General features: G+C 43.2%; 2 protein-coding genes across 4 annotated transcripts in view; one reads left to right on the top strand and one right to left on the bottom strand.

Moving 5' to 3' along the window:
- sh3glb2b (SH3-domain GRB2-like endophilin B2b) overlaps positions 1-16121 on the bottom strand; it is a 57128-nt gene extending 41007 nt beyond the window's left edge. For all 3 annotated transcript variants that reach the window (XM_084325099.1, XM_084325097.1, XM_084325098.1), the window contains exons 1-5: positions 15960-16121; positions 12925-13066; positions 6976-7104; positions 3673-3806; positions 1057-1149 (exon numbers count right to left, since the gene is read on the bottom strand). In XM_084325099.1, the coding sequence (XP_084181225.1) occupies positions 1057-1149; positions 3673-3806; positions 6976-7104; positions 12925-13066; positions 15960-16022 (561 nt within the window). In that variant the 5' untranslated portion in view covers positions 16023-16121. The remainder of the gene's footprint in view (positions 1-1056; positions 1150-3672; positions 3807-6975; positions 7105-12924; positions 13067-15959) is intronic.
- pip5kl1 (phosphatidylinositol-4-phosphate 5-kinase-like 1) overlaps positions 1-22132 on the top strand; it is a gene marked incomplete at both ends in the record, with an annotated part of 469911 nt that overhangs the window by 375076 nt on the left and 72703 nt on the right. The gene's annotated exons all lie outside the window — the stretch shown is intronic.

Genomic DNA, 22132 nt, shown 5'->3' with positions numbered 1-22132 from the left:
CTTTGATCGGGAGTATTCCAAAAATAATATTCCAATTGTTTGATCGATATCTGCTCCATCCGATGTGCATTTGGCCCACGACATAACCCACCAGAACATATGCATCGGATGTCCCGTAGACGTTTGGATGCGACCGATTGAACCTCTAGCCTTGCCTCTACTGAAACTCTGCCCCCGGAGACCTTTCAGTGTTACACAGGGTCTGGAACAGGGTTTACTGCAGCTCGACACCGCCACCTGGGGGAATCTGGCCGGTACTGCACCCTTGTCGTCGCAGTAGGCCTTCTAACGGCAACATACGGGTTCCTGGCATTGAATAGGATAAAACGAACCAAAAACGAACCAAAAACGTAATATTACGTGAATGGCACCCAACGAGTTAAGGACGATTTGGTCACTGGCGGTACAAGCCACTTTGTCGACCTCTAGCGGCTCGGGTGTGCATTTTTTATACAACATATTAAAGCCCGGATAAACAAATCCGTTCAGCGGTTCTCAAGTTACATGCCGATATGTGAGGCGTGCGACTTTGTACACAGCAGATTTTGCCAGAGTCAGATTACCACCCCGGACTCCCGGCGCTCTAACTCTGTCAATCATTCGCCGATTGCAAAAATGATTGGACAGGGTTGTAGCCAATGAGTGTGGCTTTCCAATGATACCCCAGGTGGGGGTGAAAATTATGAGCGAACAGCAGAAGTGAAAAAAACGTTTTTGCATTGGCGTCAATGAGGACATTTACTTTCTTATGTACACAGTTTACCAAAATCGCTCTCAAAGACCCATTTCTGAATGGATTTTTATGAAATGTCTGGGTGCCTGTTAAGATGTTAAGAGTGCATGTTGAAGTAACATGTAGCATGATGAGTGCATGTTGAACTAACATGTAGCATGATGAGTGCATGTTGAACTAACATGTAGCATGATGAGTGCATTATGAGCTAACATGTAGCATTATGAGCTAACATGTAGCATGATGAGCTAACATGTAGCATGATGAGCTAACATGTAGCATGATGAGTGCATGTTGAACACAGTGGAGAGAGATGGTCTCACCGCTGCTTTGGCCTCCGCCTGCTTGGCTCTCTTCAGACGGGCTTTGCCGACATCAAGGTCCAGCCGACGGTTCTCCAGAAGTCGCCTTTCTTTCTGCCGAGGGAGGGAACCAAGACACCAGTTACATCAGGAGGGAGGGAACCAAGACACCAGTTACATCAGGAGGGAGGGAACCAAGACACCAGTTACATCAGGAGGGAACCAAGACACCAGTTACATCAGGAGGGAGGGAACCAAGACACCAGTTACATCAGGAGGGAGGGAACCAAGACACCAGTTACATCAGGAGGGAACCAAGACACCAGTTACATCAGGAGGGAGGGAACCAAGACATCGGTTACATCAGGAGGGAACCAAGACACCAGTTACATCAGAAGGGAGGGAACCAAGACACCAGTTACATCAGTAGGGAACCAAGACACCAGTTACATCAGGAGGGAGGAAACCAAGACATCGGTTACATCAGGAGGGAGAGAACCAAGACACCAGTTACATCAGGAACCAAGACACCAGTTACATCAGGAGGGAGGGAACCAAGACATCGGTTACATCAGGAGGGAGGGAACCAAGACACCAGTTACATCAGGAGGGAGGGAACCAAGACACCAGTTACATCAGGAACCAAGACACCGGTTACATCAGGAGGGAACCAAGACACCAGTTACATCAGGAGGGAGGGAACCAAGACACCGGTTACATCAGGAACCAAGACACCAGTTACATCAGGAACCAAGACACCGGTTACATCAGGAGGGAGGGAACCAAGACACCAGTTACATCAGGAGGGAGGGAACCAAGACACCAGTTACATCAGGAGGGAGGGAACCAAGACACCAGTTACATCAGGAGGGAGGGAACCAAGACATCAGTTACATCAGGAGGGAACCAAGACACCAGTTACATCAGGAGGGAACCAAGACACCAGTTACATCAGGAGGGAGGGAACCAAGACACCAGTTACATCAGGAGGGAACCAAGACACCAGTTACATCAGGAACCAAGACACCAGTTACATCAGGAGGGAACCAAGACACCAGTTACATCAGGAACCAAGACACCAGTTACATCAGGAACCAAGACACCGGTTACATCAGGAGGGAACCAAGACACCAGTTACATCAGGAACCAAGACACCAGTTACATCAGGAGGGAACCAAGACACCGGTTACATCAGGAACCAAGACACCGGTTACATCAGGAACCAAGACACCAGTTACATCAGGAACCAAGACACCGGTTACATCAGGAGGGAACCAAGACACCGGTTACATCAGGAACCAAGACACCAGTTACATCAGGAACCAAGACACCGGTTACATCAGGAACCAAGACACCGGTTACATCAGGAACCAAGACACCAGTTACATCAGGAACCAAGACACCAGTTACATCAGGAACCAAGACACCAGTTACATCAGGAACCAAGACACCGGTTACATCAGGAACCAAGACACCGGTTACATCAGGGGCCAAGACACCAGTTACATCAGGAACCAAGACACCGGTTACATCAGGAACCAAGACACCAGTTACATCAGGAACCAAGACACCAGTTACATCAGGAACCAAGACACCAGTTACATCAGGAACCAAGACACCGGTTACATCAGGAGGGAACCAAGACACCGGTTACATCAGGAACCAAGACACCGGTTACATCAGGAACCAAGACACCGGTTACATCAGGAACCAAGACACCGGTTACATCAGGAACCAAGACACCGGTTACATCAGGAACCAAGACACCGGTTACATCAGGAACCAAGACACCGGTTACATCAGGAACCAAGACACCGGTTACATCAGGAACCAAGACACCGGTTACATCAGGAACCAAGACACCGGTTACATCAGGAACCAAGACACCGGTTACATCAGGAACCAAGACACCAGTTACATCAGGAACCAAGACACCGGTTACATCAGGAACCAAGACACCAGTTACATCAGGAACCAAGACACCGGTTACATCAGGAACCAAGACACCGGTTACATCAGGAACCAAGACACCGGTTACATCAGGAACCAAGACACCAGTTACATCAGGAACCAAGACACCGGTTACATCAGGAGGGAACCAAGACACCGGTTACATCAGGAACCAAGACACCGGTTACATCAGGAACCAAGACACCGGTTACATCAGGAACCAAGACACCGGTTACATCAGGAACCAAGACACCGGTTACATCAGGAACCAAGACACCGGTTACATCAGGAACCAAGACACCGGTTACATCAGGAACCAAGACACCGGTTACATCAGGAACCAAGACACCGGTTACATCAGGAACCAAGACACCGGTTACATCAGGAACCAAGACACCGGTTACATCAGGAACCAAGACACCAGTTACATCAGGAACCAAGACACCGGTTACATCAGGAACCAAGACACCAGTTACATCAGGAACCAAGACACCGGTTACATCAGGGGCCAAATCCACTCCCAACAAACTACACATGATACACAGTGACAAACTAGTGAGAGGAGACAGAGAGCATGATGGGAGTGAGAGGAGACAGAGAGCATGATGAGAGTGAGAGGAGACAGAGAGCATGATGGGAGTGGAGGAGACAGAGAGCATGATGGGAGTGGAGGAGAGTGTCTCTTACTGAGATGGTCTTCCAGTCTCCTTCCAGGAAGTTGCGTAGAGGTGTGAGGAAGTTGATGGCAGAGGTCTGCAGGAACTCCCGCTCTGCACCTCCCAGTCTCTTCTGGTACTCTCCTACTGTGGTCAGAGTGCTGCCTGCAGACACACACACACACACACACACACACACACACACACACACCACACACATATACACCACACACACACACACACCACACACACACACACACACATACACCACACACACCACACACACACACACACACACACACATACACACCACACACACCACACACATATACACCACACACACACACACACCACACACACACACATACACACACACACACACACACACATATACACCACACACACATACACACCACACACACACACACATACACCACACACACCACACACACATACACCACACACACATACACACCACACACACACAGATTCAGGAATTGTACCCATTTGATTTCAAGTAGAAACAAGTCTGAAACAGTCTGAAACAGTCTGAATGAAAATTACTATGAAAGAAGTGATTTCATATTAACTGATTACTTTGCGGCCCGGACATTTCTGACCAAACACAATTAAACAAGATACAGAGAAGCTATTGCAACATAGCTACCTTCCTAATCTAATACACTTTTAAGACCTTCCTAATCTAATACACTTTTAAGACCTTCCTAATCTAATACACTTTTAAGACCTTCCTAATCTAATACACTTTTAAGACCTTCCTAATCTAATACACTTTTAAGACCTTCCTAATCTAATACACTTTTAAGACCTAAAACTCAGATGAAAAATGTAAGACTTTTGAAGACGTTTGAAGACGTTTGAAGACCCCGTGGGAACTCTGTTGATTGTGTTGTGATGGCTGTTAGAACATCACTATGGTTCTTTGTGCCACATTTAATCCTCTCCTCTGGTTTCTCCTGCTGCTCATATAACACGGCAACGCTGCACTGGGGTCAGAGAGGGAGGGAGCTGATAGAGGAGGGAGGGAGCTGATAGAGGAGGGAGGGAGCTGATAGAGGAGGGAGGGAGCTGATAGAGGAGGGAGGGAGCTGATAGAGGAGGGAGGGAGCTGATAGAGGAGGGAGGGAGCTGATAGAGGAGGGAGGGAGCTGATAGAGGAGGGAGGGAGCTGATAGAGGAGGGAGGGAGCTGATAGGCTGAAGCCCAGAGACCAGAGGAGGGAGGGAGCTGATAGAGGAGGGAGGGAGCTGATAGGCTGAAGCCCAGAGACCAGAGGAGGGAGGGAGCTGATAGAGGAGGGAGGGAGCTGATAGGCTGAAGCACAGAGACCAGAGGAGGGAGGGAGCTGATAGAGGAGGGAGGGAGCTGATAGGCTGAAGGAGGGGGGTAGTGTAACGACCGGGGATGCCTGGACTCACTAGCCCTCGGCTAACGGGTCGTACCCTTCAGTTGACTGGTTAGCGCTGTCGCCTGGGGTCTGGGCGACGCGGGTTCGATTCCCGGCTGCCCTGAATTCACTACAATATTCACAGTTTTTCAACCATTGACAGAAAAGCTTGCCAGGGTGGCGCACCACGTACAGCGCTGCTGTGCCACACGGCCGTCCCGGGTTCGACTCCCGGACCCGGCGACCGTTGTCTTCCCCTGTCTATCCTCCCACACTTCCTTTCTCTCTCCACCAGACTGCCCGGGAAAAAAACAATGAAATATCTACCAAAAACATAATAAAAAAAAGTTAGCTTACTGGGTCATTGTCACTGGCATCAGTCGAGTGACAGGTGGTTGTCAAGCAGTTGCTAGGGCGTTACACTACCCCCCTCAGAAACCGAGGTCCCGACTGAATTCGAATCGTTAAAGAACAGAAATGGGCGTCTTATCGCAAGGAGGTCCCCCCCAGCGCTCCTGGCCAAGGAGGTGGTCTCTGAGATCAAGGCCACCTAATCATCCCTCCCCCCCTGTTAATCGGCTGATATCAATCCCTGTCTCCTGAGCCGTTCAGCCATTGTGTAGTGTGATGTGTGCCGGGTGCCAGTGTGTATGGCAGCCATTGAGCCTGCGTAGCCCAAGGTTGGGTGCTACCATTGGTGGTGAAGGAGGTCATTTCCACCCTACATTGTAAAGCGCTTTGAGTGTCTAGAAAGGCGATATATAAATAAATAAAAAACAATGATCATTTTACTCTTCTATTCTATTTTACTAACTATTTTATTGCACTGCACTATTGCACTATTTTACTCTGTCTATTCTATTTTACTCGTTGTATTCCTGTCTAAAATTGCCACAGACTCGAACCGTAAACAAAGAGGCCTATTAACACATTGGTTGCCACCACTCTAATCAATGAGAGGACGAGTACATTTGCGAATGCTTAAACTATATCTTAAATTATGGCTATGGTTCTAATACACCCGTCGCTTATCAATGACTTGCTTGCAGTCAACATGTACGAAACGGATTGTTTTTTCATCAGTACATTTCCGTTTTATACCGTTTTGAATACGAGTATAGTTTTGGAAATTTCTAGAAAGAAAAAAAGATTCTGCAGTAATAGCCATTTACTGGAATACACACAACACGTTGTCATTTTCCGGCTGATTTATGAATCGTTTTCAAATAAACGCTAGATTATCGATAGTATGTGTACTTATGCACGCTAAAGAAGCGGGCTGAAAAATCTATTATCTATGCCGTGCCTGGCGCTAACGTTACGCACACACTGTACACACACAGGAGACATGTTGTGAACGCTGTGAAAAAAACCTCTGAAAACTCTGAAACACATAATGGACGCTTCTTCCAGTTCCCTCAGTGGATGCAATAGTCTCAGGTTACATGCCTCAGAAGTAAAATGTGGAGCCCGGAGTTTTTTTTCTGATGCATTCCCATCGACTCCATTCCAATGGGTGCAATACCATCCGGGAGACGATAGGGGGCGGTATTTGCCCTTTTCGAGGTCAGAGCCATTCCCAATGATAACGTGAGGCTGGATGGATGAAAAATGTATGGATATCGCTAATAAAAGAAATAACGATTAAATAACAAGATTTCTCGTCATTGGCACCCAATGTGTTAAGAAGTTAGATCCTAATATGAAAAACAATGTGATTTAATGCTCAATGCCTTACCTTGACCATGTCTATTTTATGCTTGTTTTATATGTCTGCACTTTATGCATTGATCTGCCAATTTTGTCTTTTTTACTGCTGTGAATCACTTTGAGCTGCAATTCCAGTATGAAAGGTGCTCTACAAATAAAGTGTATTATATTATTATTACAAACCCCCCCCCCCCCCCCCCCCCCCCTAATACGCACCATAAGGAGTCCCCGGCCCAAAGTCCTTGGCTGCATCCAGCATGTATTGTCCCAGCAGCTCCGCATTGGTGCTTCTGGATGGAAGCTTTTTGTCCAACTTCTCATAGAAGAACTCCTCTATACGAGCACCTGTGCACGAGGAAACAGACAGGTCTGGCATGTACAGGGCAAAGCACTCGAGAGTTCTACTCTACAATACACACAGGTGGTGGTAACTAGACATATATAGTTTTGTATATCTGTCTAGTTAATAATAATAATAAATTGTATTTGTATTGCACTTTACTAGGACCCCAAAGTGCTAACTGCTAGTTACCAACTGTAACAAACCTAGTAACATCTTTGGACAATTCAAAGCTTTGATCAATAACTATTGTACTTGTGCTACAGCCCCCCTCTCTACTCCTCTTAGCCCAAGTAAATTTCATCTATAATGTACGTTGTGTATATGTTTTCACTATTAAACCTATATTGATCATGAAGATCCGTCGACAACATAATTAATGAGTTTGGTTCCAACACACTCCAAAGCTTTGAGAATCGAGCTACGACCTCCAAATGACACACTGGGCTGTATTATAAAGCAGCATTATAATGGCCGACACCACTGACCTTTGGAGGTCATAGCTCAGTTTTAAACAGGAAAGGATTAATTGAAAAGAGAAGAGAGGAGTAAAGTAAGCAAGTAAACTCAAGTCATCTCGCACAGGTACCAGATACAATAGCAAGCTAAAATACGATTGATATCACAGATATCAAGAACTGAGTACTAGCACAATGCAATTTAATGATTATCTATCAGTTCAATAAAAAATTTGACATTGGGTTTGATTAAAACTTTAAAATGTCACTGTCTGTATAAAGAACTCACAGTTTCCGGAAGAAGAAAGTCAAACAACAAGGTACTGAATATTCAAAATTAAGTATGACTCATACTTGTACTTGGTCAGCAAAGTGTATTGGTGCATTTCTATTCCAAATAATCACATGGGCTCTGCACATGCTCAGAAGGTAACTAGGAGGGACCAGCTCTGCACATGTTCTAAAAGCTCTGCCTAACAAAGGACACTGGGAATGGAAACAAGTCTTACCTGTATGGTCAACTGGAGCATGGAGGGTTAAAAAGTCAGTGGTTAGATTCTCTATCAGGATTCATTTTCAAGTGTAATCAATACAGACACAGTCGGTCATGTTTGAATATAGGTGTCTTTAATGTTTTGTGAAGAAATAAGACTTAAATAAACTTAAGCACAAAACCCTTTGTTCTGAAAAACTGCTGTTGAATGTAGTCAAGGTGTACAACTGGTTTTCAATGTGTCACATGCCAATACAAATTATATTAGCAAAGAAATTATATTATAAATATATAATACTGTGATTTTATATGTCTGCACTAGTATTTTTTCTGTTGTGAAGCACTTTGAGCGGCAGTTTCTGTATGAAAGGTGCTATACAAATAAAGTTGTATTATTATTATATTATAGTCAGAGGACTGTCCCATACAAGAATGAACAATAGTTTTTTGTACGCAGAAATTACTATAGTTATACTGAATCACTGTAGAAATCTATGCTAAAAAACAGGAATATTGTAGTGATATTTCTGTGATATTCCACTATATAAATAATCTGGTAAATCTTTATAGACCGTTTCAGTGGAAGCGGTTTATATCAGCAGATGCCGCATCGGGGACAGAACTGATCTGCTTGGGAGAGACAGAACCTCTTTGATGTGTCTGATAAGCAGAGATATTTGCATGAGAGGGATGTTTTCATATATGAATAGTGTTGACAGACCCGAATGCTTCAAAGACATCGAATTGCTGTCGCCATGCTAATCAATGTCAAAATCAAGATTCAACTGCTTTTTTCTTTTAGTGGTTGTTTTGTTTACCACTCCAAACATGATCTCATCTCTGCTGCGTCAACGTTTTGCACACAGGGAGCATGAAGCTGATAATAACTACACCTGAAGCTTCCAATCTCAGAAAACATATTTCCATCTAGCAGTTCATCTGATAATTAAGTCAGAGGTTAATATTAACTATGATAAAGGGGCACTTCACCAGAAAACAATGCTGATTTATTTTGCACATAATCTCACACACATCCAAACCTCTTTCCCAAACCGTTGTGCACACGTTCATTTAGTTTGACAGTAAATTAGTTTGAATATGGCCACCAGTGAAGTCATCAGGGACAATCCTTGTTTTGTGTTTAATTACAGCACCATGAAATGATGTCGATGAAAGAATAGCAACACCTTGTCATATAATTTTCTTTATTTTATACTTTTCTTTGTACTTAGCTTAGCTATGTGAAGCACTTTGGTTGACAAGCATCATGTTTAAACGTGCTATATAAATACATTTGATTGATTGATTGATTGATTGATCATAGATTCAGAACTGAACTCCACCTCCCATAAACAAAGTGACCAAAACATTGTTCTTTCTTCTCAGAAACAAAGCAGCGGTACAACCATTTATTAATCAGAACGATGCTGAGAAGCTAATTCATGCATTCATATCTAGCCGGGTAGACTACTGTAATGCACTCTTCACAGGTCTCCCTAAGAAAACCACAGAGAGGCTTCAGCTAAACTCTGCAGCCCGACTGCTAACTAGAACCAAAAGGAGACATTAGTCCAGTCTTAGCTGCTCTACACTGGCTGCCTGTAGCATTTAGAATTTACTTGAATGAATGAATGAATGAATGAATGAATGAATGAATGAATGAATGAATGAATGAATGAATGAATGAATACTTTATTTAACAGATTGCAGAATGGGTACAATACAGTACGGCTCAATACATACAATTGTTAAGGGGATGCAGACCAGAGAAAGACTTTCGTCTTGTTTACATCAGGGTCCCCCATTTTCAATTCATAGTGGTCCTTCAAGGTCCTTCTCCTTGCATACAAAGCTCTAAATGGACAGGGACCTAGCTACATCGCCAACACTCAATGAATTTACAGGCCAGTAAGAAAGCTGCGATCATCAGCTGCTGGACTACTAGAGGCTCCAGAAACAGTCAAAAGAGGATCGGTGATGCAGCCTTTGTCAACTATGCCCCAAAACTATGGGACAAACTGCCCTAAAGCATCAGGGAAGCCAACTCGCTAAATATCTTCAAAAGACAGATTAAAACCTATCTCTTTGTTCACGCATTTAAATGAGATATCAGGGAGGCCAACTCTTAATGTTAATATTTTGGATCATTAAAATGCAGTTCATATTTCAGATAATTTTAAGGTTTCTGAATTAAGAGTGCCTGGCATGTTGAAAGATACATGCAACACTATAAAGATAATATAGAAGTTTCTGAATTAAGAAGAGAGCCCAGCATGTTGAAAGATATGTGTGACACTATAAAGATAATATAGAAGACACAAATTATCTGTATTTTGGCTGCACTATTTTTATTCTGCCTATTTGTATGCACTTCAAATTCATGTGTCAGTTATATGCCAATGTTATCTTACTGCCTCTTGTGCACTGTGCCACCTAGACTCATTACATCAACACTGATTATTGTATTGTAAACAAGGGCTATTTTATTTAATTGATTTATTGTACTGTAAATGAGAGTACTGAGATAAGAACTATTTTATTGCACTGCATTATTGCATACATTTACTGTTTATTCTATTTTATTAACCATTTTATTGCACTGCACTATTTTACTGTGTCTATTCTATTTTACTCTTTTATTGTACAGATGGTGGAGGTAAACGGTACCCTATCCCCCCCCTCACAGTGAGCTGTGGTGTTCCACAAGGAAGCATACTAGGACCGCTACTGTTCCTAATTTATGCAAATGACATGTCGTCAGCCTGTGACTGCAACTTGTTCCTGTTCGCGGATGACTCAGCCCTGCTGGTCTCTGACAAGAACAAGTTACAGGTTGAAAAAACCCTCAGCTCGGAACTAGGCAAAATCTGCATATGGCTCGCCGACAACAAACTATCATTACACATGGGCAAAACAGAGTCCATTCTCTTCGGTTCAAATAACAAACTCAGCAAGACCGACGGTTTCTCAGTTACAGTGGGTGACAATATTGTCACAAGGAAAGATGAAATTACCTACCTGGGTTCCATCCTAGAGGCTAATCTCTCCTGTGACAAAATGGCATCTAATGTAATAAAAAGTCAATCAACGAACTAGATTCTTGTACCGGATCTCCTCTCTGGTAAACAGGAATACCCTGAAGACTCTGGCAGGAGCACTCATTCAAGGGTACTACGACTATGCTTGCACCTCATGGTACCAAAGCATCTCAAAGGCGCTAAAAACAAAATTACAAACATCTCAAAACAAACTGGTCAGACTACTGCTTGACCTTACTCCTAGAACCCACCTCACCCCTGCCCACTTTAACAACCTAGGATGGCTTAGAGTAGACGACAGAGTACAGCAACTTGCAATGGGCCTGGTCTACAAGATACACTACACGACCAAGGTACCCATGTACATGTCAAAATACTTCCCAAAGGTCAGTGAATACCACGATCACAACACCAGAGGGAGCTCCACAAATCATGTTAAACCCAGATTCGGCTCAAACAAGGGACTAAACAGTTTTGCAATTATGCCACATCAATGTGGAACGCCCTACCCACAGCTGTAAAGGAATGTGAATCACTACCCACTTTCAAAACCACTCTCAAGGAACACCTACGGGAGACTGCAATTCGAAACTGGCCCCTGTAAATGTCCTAAACCTAGTATGGTTGTCAATATTCCAATGTACAGTTTTGCTTGTTTGTACAGTGTTTCCCCCCCCCCCCCCCCCCCAACCCCCTCCAATGTAAATGACCTAGTATGGTTGTCAATATCCCAATGTACAGTGTTTCCCCCCCCCAACCCCTCCCTACCCAACACCCCCCACACAACCCCACCCAACCTCCTACAATGTACAGTTTTTACGTCAAATGTATATACTCCCTTTTCTGGACTCTTTTTGTATCACAAACAGTACTGTATTTGCAAGTCTGGTATGTCATAAATGTATAGATGTAGCAGTACTGTCTATCTGTATGTCATATATGTCCTGATGAATTGAAAATGGGGGACCCTGATGTAAACAAGACGAAAGTCTTTCTCTGGTCTGCATCCCCTTAACAATTGTGTGTATTGAGCCGTACTGTATTGTACCCATTCTGCAATCTGTTAATAAAGTTTTCAATCAATCAATCAATCAATCAATAAATATTACTGTCTATTTAAAAATTGCCATAGAATCAAACCGTAAACAAAGAGGCCTATTAAGATGCTAGATCATAATATGAAAAACAATGTAATTTAATGCTCTATCTTGACCGTGTCTATTTTGCTGCTATCTATTTTATGCTTTATGTCTGCACTTTATGCATTGCTCTTGATCTGCCAATTTTGTGTTCATTTCATGCCTGTCTTTTCTTTACTGCTGTGAAGCACTTTGCGCTGCAATTCTTGTATGAAAGGTGCTCTACAAATAAAAGTGTATTATTATATTATAGGAACATCATGGACGCCCCGATGACATCACTGGTGTCCATGTTCAAACTCATTCTCCCAATAACTGTCGAACTAAATTAATGTGTGCAACGCTGTTCAGAGTTTTTGGATGTGTGTGAGTTTATGTGCAAAATAAATCAGCATCTTTTTATTTGGTGAAGTGCCGCTTTAGCTTCCAGTTTCCATTCAGGCAAAACATAACTCTATGAGGGTGTCTGTAACCCGGTACTGAATGTTTACCAACGCAACATAATAACAGCGCCACCCCATGGATTATAATGTAACTGCATGTTTCAGGTGAGGGATTTAGTGAAACTACATTATTTTCTATTTAGTCTGAAACGATAAAACAATTTACAATTTCAGAGTAGTATTTCACCAGTCGAGTGGGTGAACATGACAAGGACTCGAGGACTCGATGACGTCTGCCCGACCCTAGTCCTTACTTGGGTTTGGTTGCAGGAGAATTTCTGTTTGTCTGAAGATCTTCTCGGTCCAGTTCTTGGTACTGTCTGCCCGGGCCATCAGGTTCTCCAGGTGCACGTCCAGCTCGGTCTTCTCAGCGCCACCCAACTTCTCCTCCGTGAACTGGGACACAAAATAAACAAGAAGTCATGTCCTGGATGACCTTTACTAAAGGGTTAACAACTTGAATATAAAGGGGAAGGGAAGGGAAGGGAAGGGAAGGGAAGGGAAGGGAAGGGAAGGGAAGGGGAGGAGAGGAGAGGAGAGGAGAGGGGAAGAGAAGGGAAGGGGAAGGGTAGGAGAGGGGAGGAGAGGGGAAGGGAAGGGAAGGGAAGGGAAGGGGATGAGAGGGGAAGGGAAGGGAAAGGAAGGGGGGAGAGGGGAAGGGGAAGGGTAGGAGAGGGGAAGGGGAGGAGAGGAGAGGAGAGGAGAGGAGAGGAGAGGAGAGGAGAGGAGAGGAGAGGAGAGGAGAGGAGAGGAGAGGAGAGGAGAGGAGAGGAGAGGAGAGGAGAGGAGAGGAGAAGGGAAGGGGGGAGAGGGGAAGGGAAGGGAAGGGAAAGGAAGGGAAGGGGAGGAGAGGGGAAGGGAAGGGAAAGGAAGGGAAGGGGGGAGAGGGGAAGGGAAGGGAAAGGAAAGGAAGGGGGGAGAGGGGAAGGGAAGGGAAGGGAAGGGAAGGGGGGAGAGGGGAAGGGAAGGGAAGGGAAAGGAAGGGGATGAGAGGGGAAGGGAAGGGAAAGGAAGGGGGGAGAGGGGAAGGGAAGGGAAGGGAAAGGAAGGGAAGGGGAGGAGAGGGGAAGGGAAGGGAAAGGAAGGGAAGGGGGGGAGAGGGGAAGGGAAGGGAAATGAAGGGGGGAGAGGGGAAGGGAAGGGAAGGGAAGGGAAGGGGGGGAGAGGGGAAGGGAAGGGAAGGGAAGAGTAAACAACACACACATACTTTCAAGCCTTGTTTGGACCATCTGTAAAGGCCCAAAACATAATGATTGACCATAATGTAATAACAGCCCATAATGTAATATAATCTAATGTAACTAGAAGAATGCACTCAGTAGTCTAAAATCTCTCCAACTTGCTTGTATTTAAAATGGGTTATATTAGAATTCTCAACCCTACTTGTTAGTTTCACTCATGTATTTAATGGAGGGAGGTAGAATTCCTGAGTAAATCGTCACCATAGATATAAAACAGTAGATGCGAAGACCGTCTCTGGTCTCTAAACATCTCACCTGTCTCTATTCAAACTCATTCACTCTCAATAACTGTCAAACTATAAATGAACGTGTGCAAAATGGTTTAGAGGTTTTGGATGTGTGTGAGATTATGTGCAAAATAAATCAGCATTGTTTTCTGGTGAAGTGCCCCTTTATCATAGTTAATATTAACCTCTGACTTAATTATCAGATGAACTGCTAGATGGAAATATGTTTTCTGAGATTGGAAGCTTCAGGTGTCGTTGTGATCAGCGTCATGCTCCCTGTGTGCAAAAAAAAACAACCACAAAAAGACAAAAGTATAAAATAAAGCATTTGAATCTTGATTCAAATGCTTTGTTTTTTGCTTTTGTCTTTTAGTGGTTGTTTTGTTCACCACTCCAAACATGTGCCTACATCAGCATAAGAACCATCTTATAGAAATAATAATCTAACATTAATATATAGCATCAGTCCTTCTCAGACAAGGAGTTTAGTCACGAGAACGTTTAGGAAACCTGTAGGATCTCATCTCTGCTGCGTCGACGTTTTGCACACAGGGAGCATGAAGCTGATAATAACTACACCTGAAGCTTCCAATCTCACAAAACATATTTCCATCTAGCAGTGCATCAGAGGTTAAGAGCATAAGTCAGAGGTTAATATTAACTATGATAACGGGGCACTTTGCACAATGCTGATTTCTCACACACATCCATTCCAAAACCTCTAAACCATTTTGCACACGTTAATTTATAGTTTGACAGTACTGTATTGAGAGTGAATGAGTTTGAATATGGCCACCAGTGATGTCATCAGGGACATTGAATCCTTGTGTTGTGTTAATTACAGCTCAATGAAATGACAAGGTGGTAGCAGTTACTATAGGACAAGGTGTTGCTATGTTTTTATTGACATAATTCCATGGAGATGTAATTAAACACAAAACACACATCGCTCGCTGGTGTGTATGGCAGCCTCTTGATAATAATAACTCATCATATGCGGTTGAGCAGCATAACACATCGGGCATACCACCGGCCTGGAATTTAATATATTTAATTTAACCCTTTCATCGCCGCACTATCAAAATGGTTAACCCTTTCACTGCGACAATACACAGAAGGTTAACCCTTTCACACTGCCACACGACAGCCGGTTAACCCTTAAACTGCGACAATACACAGAAGGTTAACCCTTTCACACTGCCACACGACAGCCGGTTAACCCTTTCACTGCGACAATACACAGAATGACAGAAGGTTAACCGTCGGCGACCGTCGGTTGTGTGATAGTAAAGGGTTAACCTTCTATCGTGTGGCAGTGAAAGGGTTAATAGACTATAATGCTATACTATATGAATTGAAAATGGGGGACCCTGATGGAAACAAGACAAACGTCTTTCTCTGGTCTGCATCCCCTTAACAATTGTGTGTATTGAGCCGTACTGTATTGTACCCATTCTGCAATCTGTTAAATAAAGTTGTCATTCATTCATTCATCCATCTGAAGAAGTGTGGGGGGGGGGGGGTCGCATGTCCCCTGGTGACGGGGTGTCACGTGACGCGGTGCTTGACGACAGCCATCAATAATGGATCACCGGTGTTCCGGAGACTTGATCCTCTTACAGCCGCGTACAGCAGCCAGTACAACAACAACAAGTCAACAACCACAGAATATAGTACCGTGTGTCTCAATAATCACACAATAAACCAGCGTGTGGTTGTGTTTATTTAGGGTTTGTTGACTAATAAAAACAGATCAATGCATGATGTCAAACCTCTCTACAGGACAGCAGCACATATTGTAATCAGGATCTACTGGATCACCTGCACTGCGCGGGTGAAGAAGAGCCCTGCGTCCGAGGCGAGCTTCTTCACGTTGAAGTCCATGATGTCTGGTCCTGGTCCCGGTCCCGCTGGTCCTCTGGTCCCGGTGCTGCTGGTCCCGGTGCCGCTGCTGGTCCTCTGGTCCCGGTGCTGCTGGTCCTCTGGTCCTACGTGGCTTGTTGTCTCGGTCAGATCTCAGATCAGCAGCTAATCCCTGTGTGGCGTCTCCACTATCGACTATCCGCCCTGGCTGCTCTGCAGACCGCAGCAGTCAAGTCACGACCAGCTGATCTCTGACACTGTGACGTCACCAGCTCTTATTCAGCTCTTGTTCAGCTCTTATTCAGCTCTTATTCAGCTCTTGTTCAGCTCTTGTTCAGCTCTTGTTCAGCTCTTGTTCAGCTCTTGTTCAGCTCTTGTTCAGCTCTTGTTCAGCTCTTGTTCAGCTCTTATTCAGCTCTTATTCAGCTCTTGTTCAGCTCTTCCCCCCCTCACAGTAAGCTGTGGTGTTCCACAAGGAAGCATACTAGGTCCGCTACTGTTCCTAATTTATGCAAATGACATGTCGTCAGCCTGTGACTGCAACTTGTTCCTGTTTGCGGACGACTCAGCCCTGCTGGTCTCTGACAAGAACAAGTTACAGGTTGAAAAAACCCTCAGCTCGGAACTAGGCAAAATCTGCATATGGCTCGCTGATAACAAACTATCATTACACATGGGCAAAACAGAGTCCATTCTCTTCGGTTCAAATAACAAACTCAGCAAGACCGACGGCTTCTCAGTTACAGTGGGTGACAATATTGTCACAAGGAAAGATGAAATTACCTACCTGGGTTCCATCCTAGAGGCAAATCTTTCCTGTGACAAAATGGCATCCAATGTAATAAAAAAAAGTCAACCAACAAACTAGATTCTTGTACCGGATCTCCTCACTGGTAAACAAGAATACCCTGAAGACTCTGGCAGAAGCACCTCATGGTACCAAAGCACCTCAAAGGCGCTAAAAACAAAATTACAAACATCTCAAAACAAACTGGTCAGACTACTGCTTGACCTTACTCCTAGAACCCACCTCACCCCTGCCCACTTTGACAACTTAGGATGGCTTAGAGTAGACGACAGAGTACAGCAACTTGCAATGGGCCTGGTCTACAAGATACACTACACGACCAAGGTACCCATGTACATGTCAAAATACTTCCCAAAGGTCAGTGAATACCACAACCACAACACCAGAGGGAGCTCCACAAATCATGTTAAACCCAGATTCGGCTCAAACAAGGGACTAAACACGTTTCGCAATTATGCCACATCAATGTGGAACGCCCTACCCAAAGCTGTAAAGGAATGTGAATCACTACCCACTTTCAAAAACACTCTAAAAAAACACCTACGGGAGACTGCAATTCGAAACTGGCCCCTGTAAATGTCCGAACACAACCCCCTCCAATGTACAGTAAATTACCAAGTATGGTCTTGTCAATATTCCAATGTACAGTTTTGTTTGTACAGTTGTACAGTGTCCGTCCCCCCCCCCCCCCCCCCCCCCCTGGTCTGCATCCCCTTAACAATTGTATGTATTGAGCTGTACTGTACTGTACCCATTCTGCAATCTGTTACTAAAGTTTTCAATCAATCAATCAATCAATCTTATTCAGCTCTTGTTCAGCTCTTATTCAGCTCTTGTTCAGCTCTTGTTCAGCTCTTGTTCAGCTCTTGTTCAGCTCTTGTTCAGCTCTTGTTCAGCTCTTGTTCAGCTCTTGTTCAGCTCTTGTTCAGCTCTTGTTCAGCTCTTGTTCAGCTCTTGTTCAGCTCTTATTCAGCTCTTATTCAGCTCTTGTTCAGCTCTTGTTCAGCTCTTGTTCAGCTCTTGTTCAGCTCTTGTTCAGCTCTTGTTCAGCTCTTGTTCAGCTCTTGTTCAGCTCTTGTTCAGCTCTTGTTCAGCTCTTGTTCAGCTCTTGTTCAGCTCTTATCGACGGTGTGAATTTCATACATTCATAATCTTGGCGGGGGGGACCCTGATATTTTTGCATCCCCCGCCGATATTATTTATTTATAAAATCGTGGATATGAGCTGGTGATGACCAGTGTTTGGTCCTGTTTGATTGATTGAATAAATGAAAATTGTACTAACAGATTGCAGAATGGGTACAATACAGTACGGCTCAATACACATGTTGTTAAGGGGATGCAGACCAGAGAAAGACTTTCGTCTTGTTTACATCAGGGTCCCCCATTTTCAATTCATCATAACATATATGACATACATGACATACAGATAGACAGTACTGTGATGAAGTGTCTCTAGAATATGGGGCCGTTTTGGCTCGACACTGAATAATACATTTAGCTTAATAATAAATAACGACCTGAACTGGAATAAAAGGGGATGGATTATTACTCGGCAGCTGAATTGTGCACCCGTGCTGTCAGCTCGTCTTTTGGGCCGTTTTAGCTCAACTGTGAGTTTCATACATACAGTATATATATAGTATACAGTAGTAATACTAGCCTAGTCATCCTCGCTGAAACAACAGGGGGGTGTATTCTAGGCCGGGATCCACTCACCATCACCATCAGTAGGCCCACCATGCAAAATTTAATCCGTTAGCTAATGCCCACCAGACAATAGACCTCTCATGTCGTCATTGTTTTGCCTAAATATGGGCAAAGGGCGCGTGGGGAAAGGGCCCGGCGGCCCAGCAAGGTGGGTATTGGTCACAAGGGGACATCATACCTTCGGGACACCTTGCAGGAAAGTCCCCATTTCCCAGGACACACGAGACATCTTGAAGACGTGTTTAATAATGTCGCCATGGGGTCATCAATGAGTTCAAGTTTCAAGTTCTGTTTTATTTGTCACATAGATAGTAGGTACATGTGCATTACAGTGAAATGCTCGGTTCTGTATGCGCCCCCTAAGATTGTGCTTCATACAGTAAAACAAATCATTTAGAAGAACAAGAAAGAATGCAAATTTGGTAGAGATGTAGTGCAAATATTTTATATTTTATTATTTTAGTAATAAATATATATATTTTTTAAATGGTGTATTAAAAGTGTCTAAAGTGAATGTTAAAGGTGAGTGTTTTAAAGTGAGTGTGTGCATGTGGATGTGTGTGCAATGAGTGTAGAATGGATGGCTTAGTGTTGCATAGAGTCATTGAGCATCCTCATGGCCTGGGGAGAGAAGCTCCTTTTGAGTCTCTCTGTACCGGCCATGAGACTCCGGTAGCGCTTGCCTGACCGCAGCAGTGCAAAGAGGCAGTTGTTTGGGTGGCAGGAGTCTTTGATTCTTCTCTTAGCCTTGTCCCTGTAACGCCTGGTGTGAATGTCCTGGAGAGTGGGAAGCCCACCTTCGATGGTGCGTTCGGCTGAACGAGCCACTCTCTGCAGTCTGCTGTGGTCGTGTGCAGTGCTGTTCTCAAACCAGGAGGTGGCGTTACCAGTCAGGATGCTCTCTATCGTGCATGAGATTGAAAGTAAAGTTGTGGTTTGGTTGCTGGCAGGTTCGCGTCCCTGTCAGCTGCATATCATTATTAACATCATTATTAACATTATCATGTGCACTATAGCAACTGCACTAGCACTTTAAATAACTGTTCTATACAGACTCATCTAATAATACTACCTATATACTGAACCATACTCATATAATACTGCCTATATACTAACTCATCTAATACTACCTCTATACTAACTCATCTAATACTACCTCTATACTAGCTCCTCTAATACTACCTGTATACTAACTCATCTAATACTACCTGTATACTAACTCATCTAATACTACCTGTATACTAACTCATCTAATACTACCTGTATACTAACTCATCTAATACTACCTCTATACTAACTCATCTAATACTACCTGTATACTAACTCATATAATACTACCTGTATACTAACTCATATAATACTACCTCTATACTAACTCATATAATACTACCTGTATACTAACTCATATAATACTACCTGTATACTAACTCATCTAATACTACCTGTATACTAACTCATCTAATACCTGTATACTAACTCATCTAATACTACCTCTATACTAACTCATCTAATACTACCTGTATACTAACTCATCTAATACTACCTCTATACTAACTCATCTAATACTACCTGTATACTAACTCCTCTAATACTACCTGTATACTAACTCATCTAATACTACCTGTATACTAACTCATAATACTACCTCTATACTAACTCATCTAATACTACCTGTATACTAACTCATCTAATACTACCTGTATACTAACTCATCTAATACTACCTCTATACCAGGGGTGGGCAACTTTGTATATGGTGAGGGCCACAAAATTTCCACAATCAATCTGGGGGGCTGCATTGTTTATCGGCAGTCCCGCCAGTAGTACCCCATCACTCAAATAGCCCATAATAGTCACAGATGTGATAAATAAGGTATATAAACAATTATAATTTGTTGTAACTTTGTTTTTATTCCATTTCAAATGCATTTAGTAATGCAATTTCAACTTTATGAATTTATAAACAGCTGAATTTAAAAGTATTGCTGTGTAACCCCAAATATATACAAAAATGATCAATTATAATTAAGCCTTCTAATAAAATAAATGTATGAACTTAAAGCCCACTGCTCAACAAACACAAAGCAGCATTCCTGCTGCATTTCACTACAACAGTAAATCAAAAGTGCAATAATAAATGATTTTGTTAAATGTATAAACTTTTATCCTGCTACTAAACAAAACATTATAACACTGAAATGCATGTTATGGATATGAAGCACCCAGGAATGTTTTGTTTAGTAGCAGGATAAAAGTTTATACATTTAACAAAATAATTTATTATTGCACTTTTGATTTACTGTTGTAGTGAAATGCAGCAGGAATGCTTGTTTGTGTTATAGTGTTATCTGAACACTACAAAAGTAAACAAGTAAAGTGCAAGTAAAGTAAAGTGCAATACTACATGCCTCCCATTGACCCTTTATCAAACTGGCATGACATTCACCCTTGCCCCACAGTGGGTCAATAATGGTTATAATAATAATAATAATAATAATAATAATAATAATAATAATAATAATAATAATAATAATAATAATAATAATAATAATAATAATAATAATAATAATAATAATAATAATAATAATGGTCCCCTCTCTACACCTCTTCATCATCTCCTTCCCCCCCTCTACACCTCTTCATCATCTCCTCCCCCCCCTGTCTTTAATGAGACACTTGTTGTCTCTCTTGTTGGCGCACAATAGCAGGAATGTCAACTTCAATGTTTGTGCATGCGATCTGCATCAGATGAAATAATGTTTCATCTGACAGCCTGTTTCTCTCCTTTGACTTGATGTGCTTCATGTTTGAGAAATTGCTCTCACATATGTATGTGCTCCCAAACATACTGGCCATAGAGAGGGCAAAGTCCCTGAGGAGTGGGAAGCGGGGCTCAGGTAGCAGTTTCCAAAACGAAATTCCCCTCTCATTTCTCTTTGCTTGAAAAAAAGGATCCGACTGTAGCTCGCACAGTTCAAGCTGCAGTTTAAGGTGCGAAGTGATATCCGTGAGGAAGGCCATGTCACAGAGAAACGCTGTATCTCTGAGTTTAGTGCAGTATGCGCTTGTGTCGCTCGTCAGTTGCTCATCCAAGAATGTGGGGATTTCTTTTTGCAGCGCAAAAAACCTCTCCAAGCACTTCCACGGCTCAGCCATCGGATTTCTGTGTGTAGCTGCAAGTCGCCATAATCAGTGTCCATCTCTTCCAAAAAGGAGACAAACTTTCTATGGTTTAGTGACCTGTTGCCTCCACAAATTAGATTGGTAACCTTGGTAACCAAATCCATAACATGGCTGTAGTCAAGCTTCTTGGCACAGAGAGCCTCCTATATCAGATACAAAAAAAAAAAAAAAAACGATTTAACGACTCTCGCATATAATTTGACTACACTCGACTCGCATTGGTCATTATTAGTGACCCACAATAGATGGAAATTATGTTAGCGAACTTACCTGATGTATAATGCAGTGCAGCATTGGACACTCAACGCCACTCTGCCTTAGAAGCCCGGCGAATCCTGTGCGTTTTCCTTTCATTGCCGGTGCTCCATCGGTAACAACAGCCGACAGTTTATCAAAACCCCCATATTGCTGCGGCACTTTCAACAGCATTGA

This window comes from Notolepis coatsorum, assembly GCF_963971535.1.
Source record: "Notolepis coatsorum genome assembly, chromosome: 11".
Classification (NCBI taxonomy): Eukaryota; Metazoa; Chordata; class Actinopteri; order Aulopiformes; family Paralepididae; genus Notolepis; species Notolepis coatsorum.
Note: the sequence above shows the minus strand (reverse complement) of the source record. Positions and strands in the feature narration are given on the sequence as shown.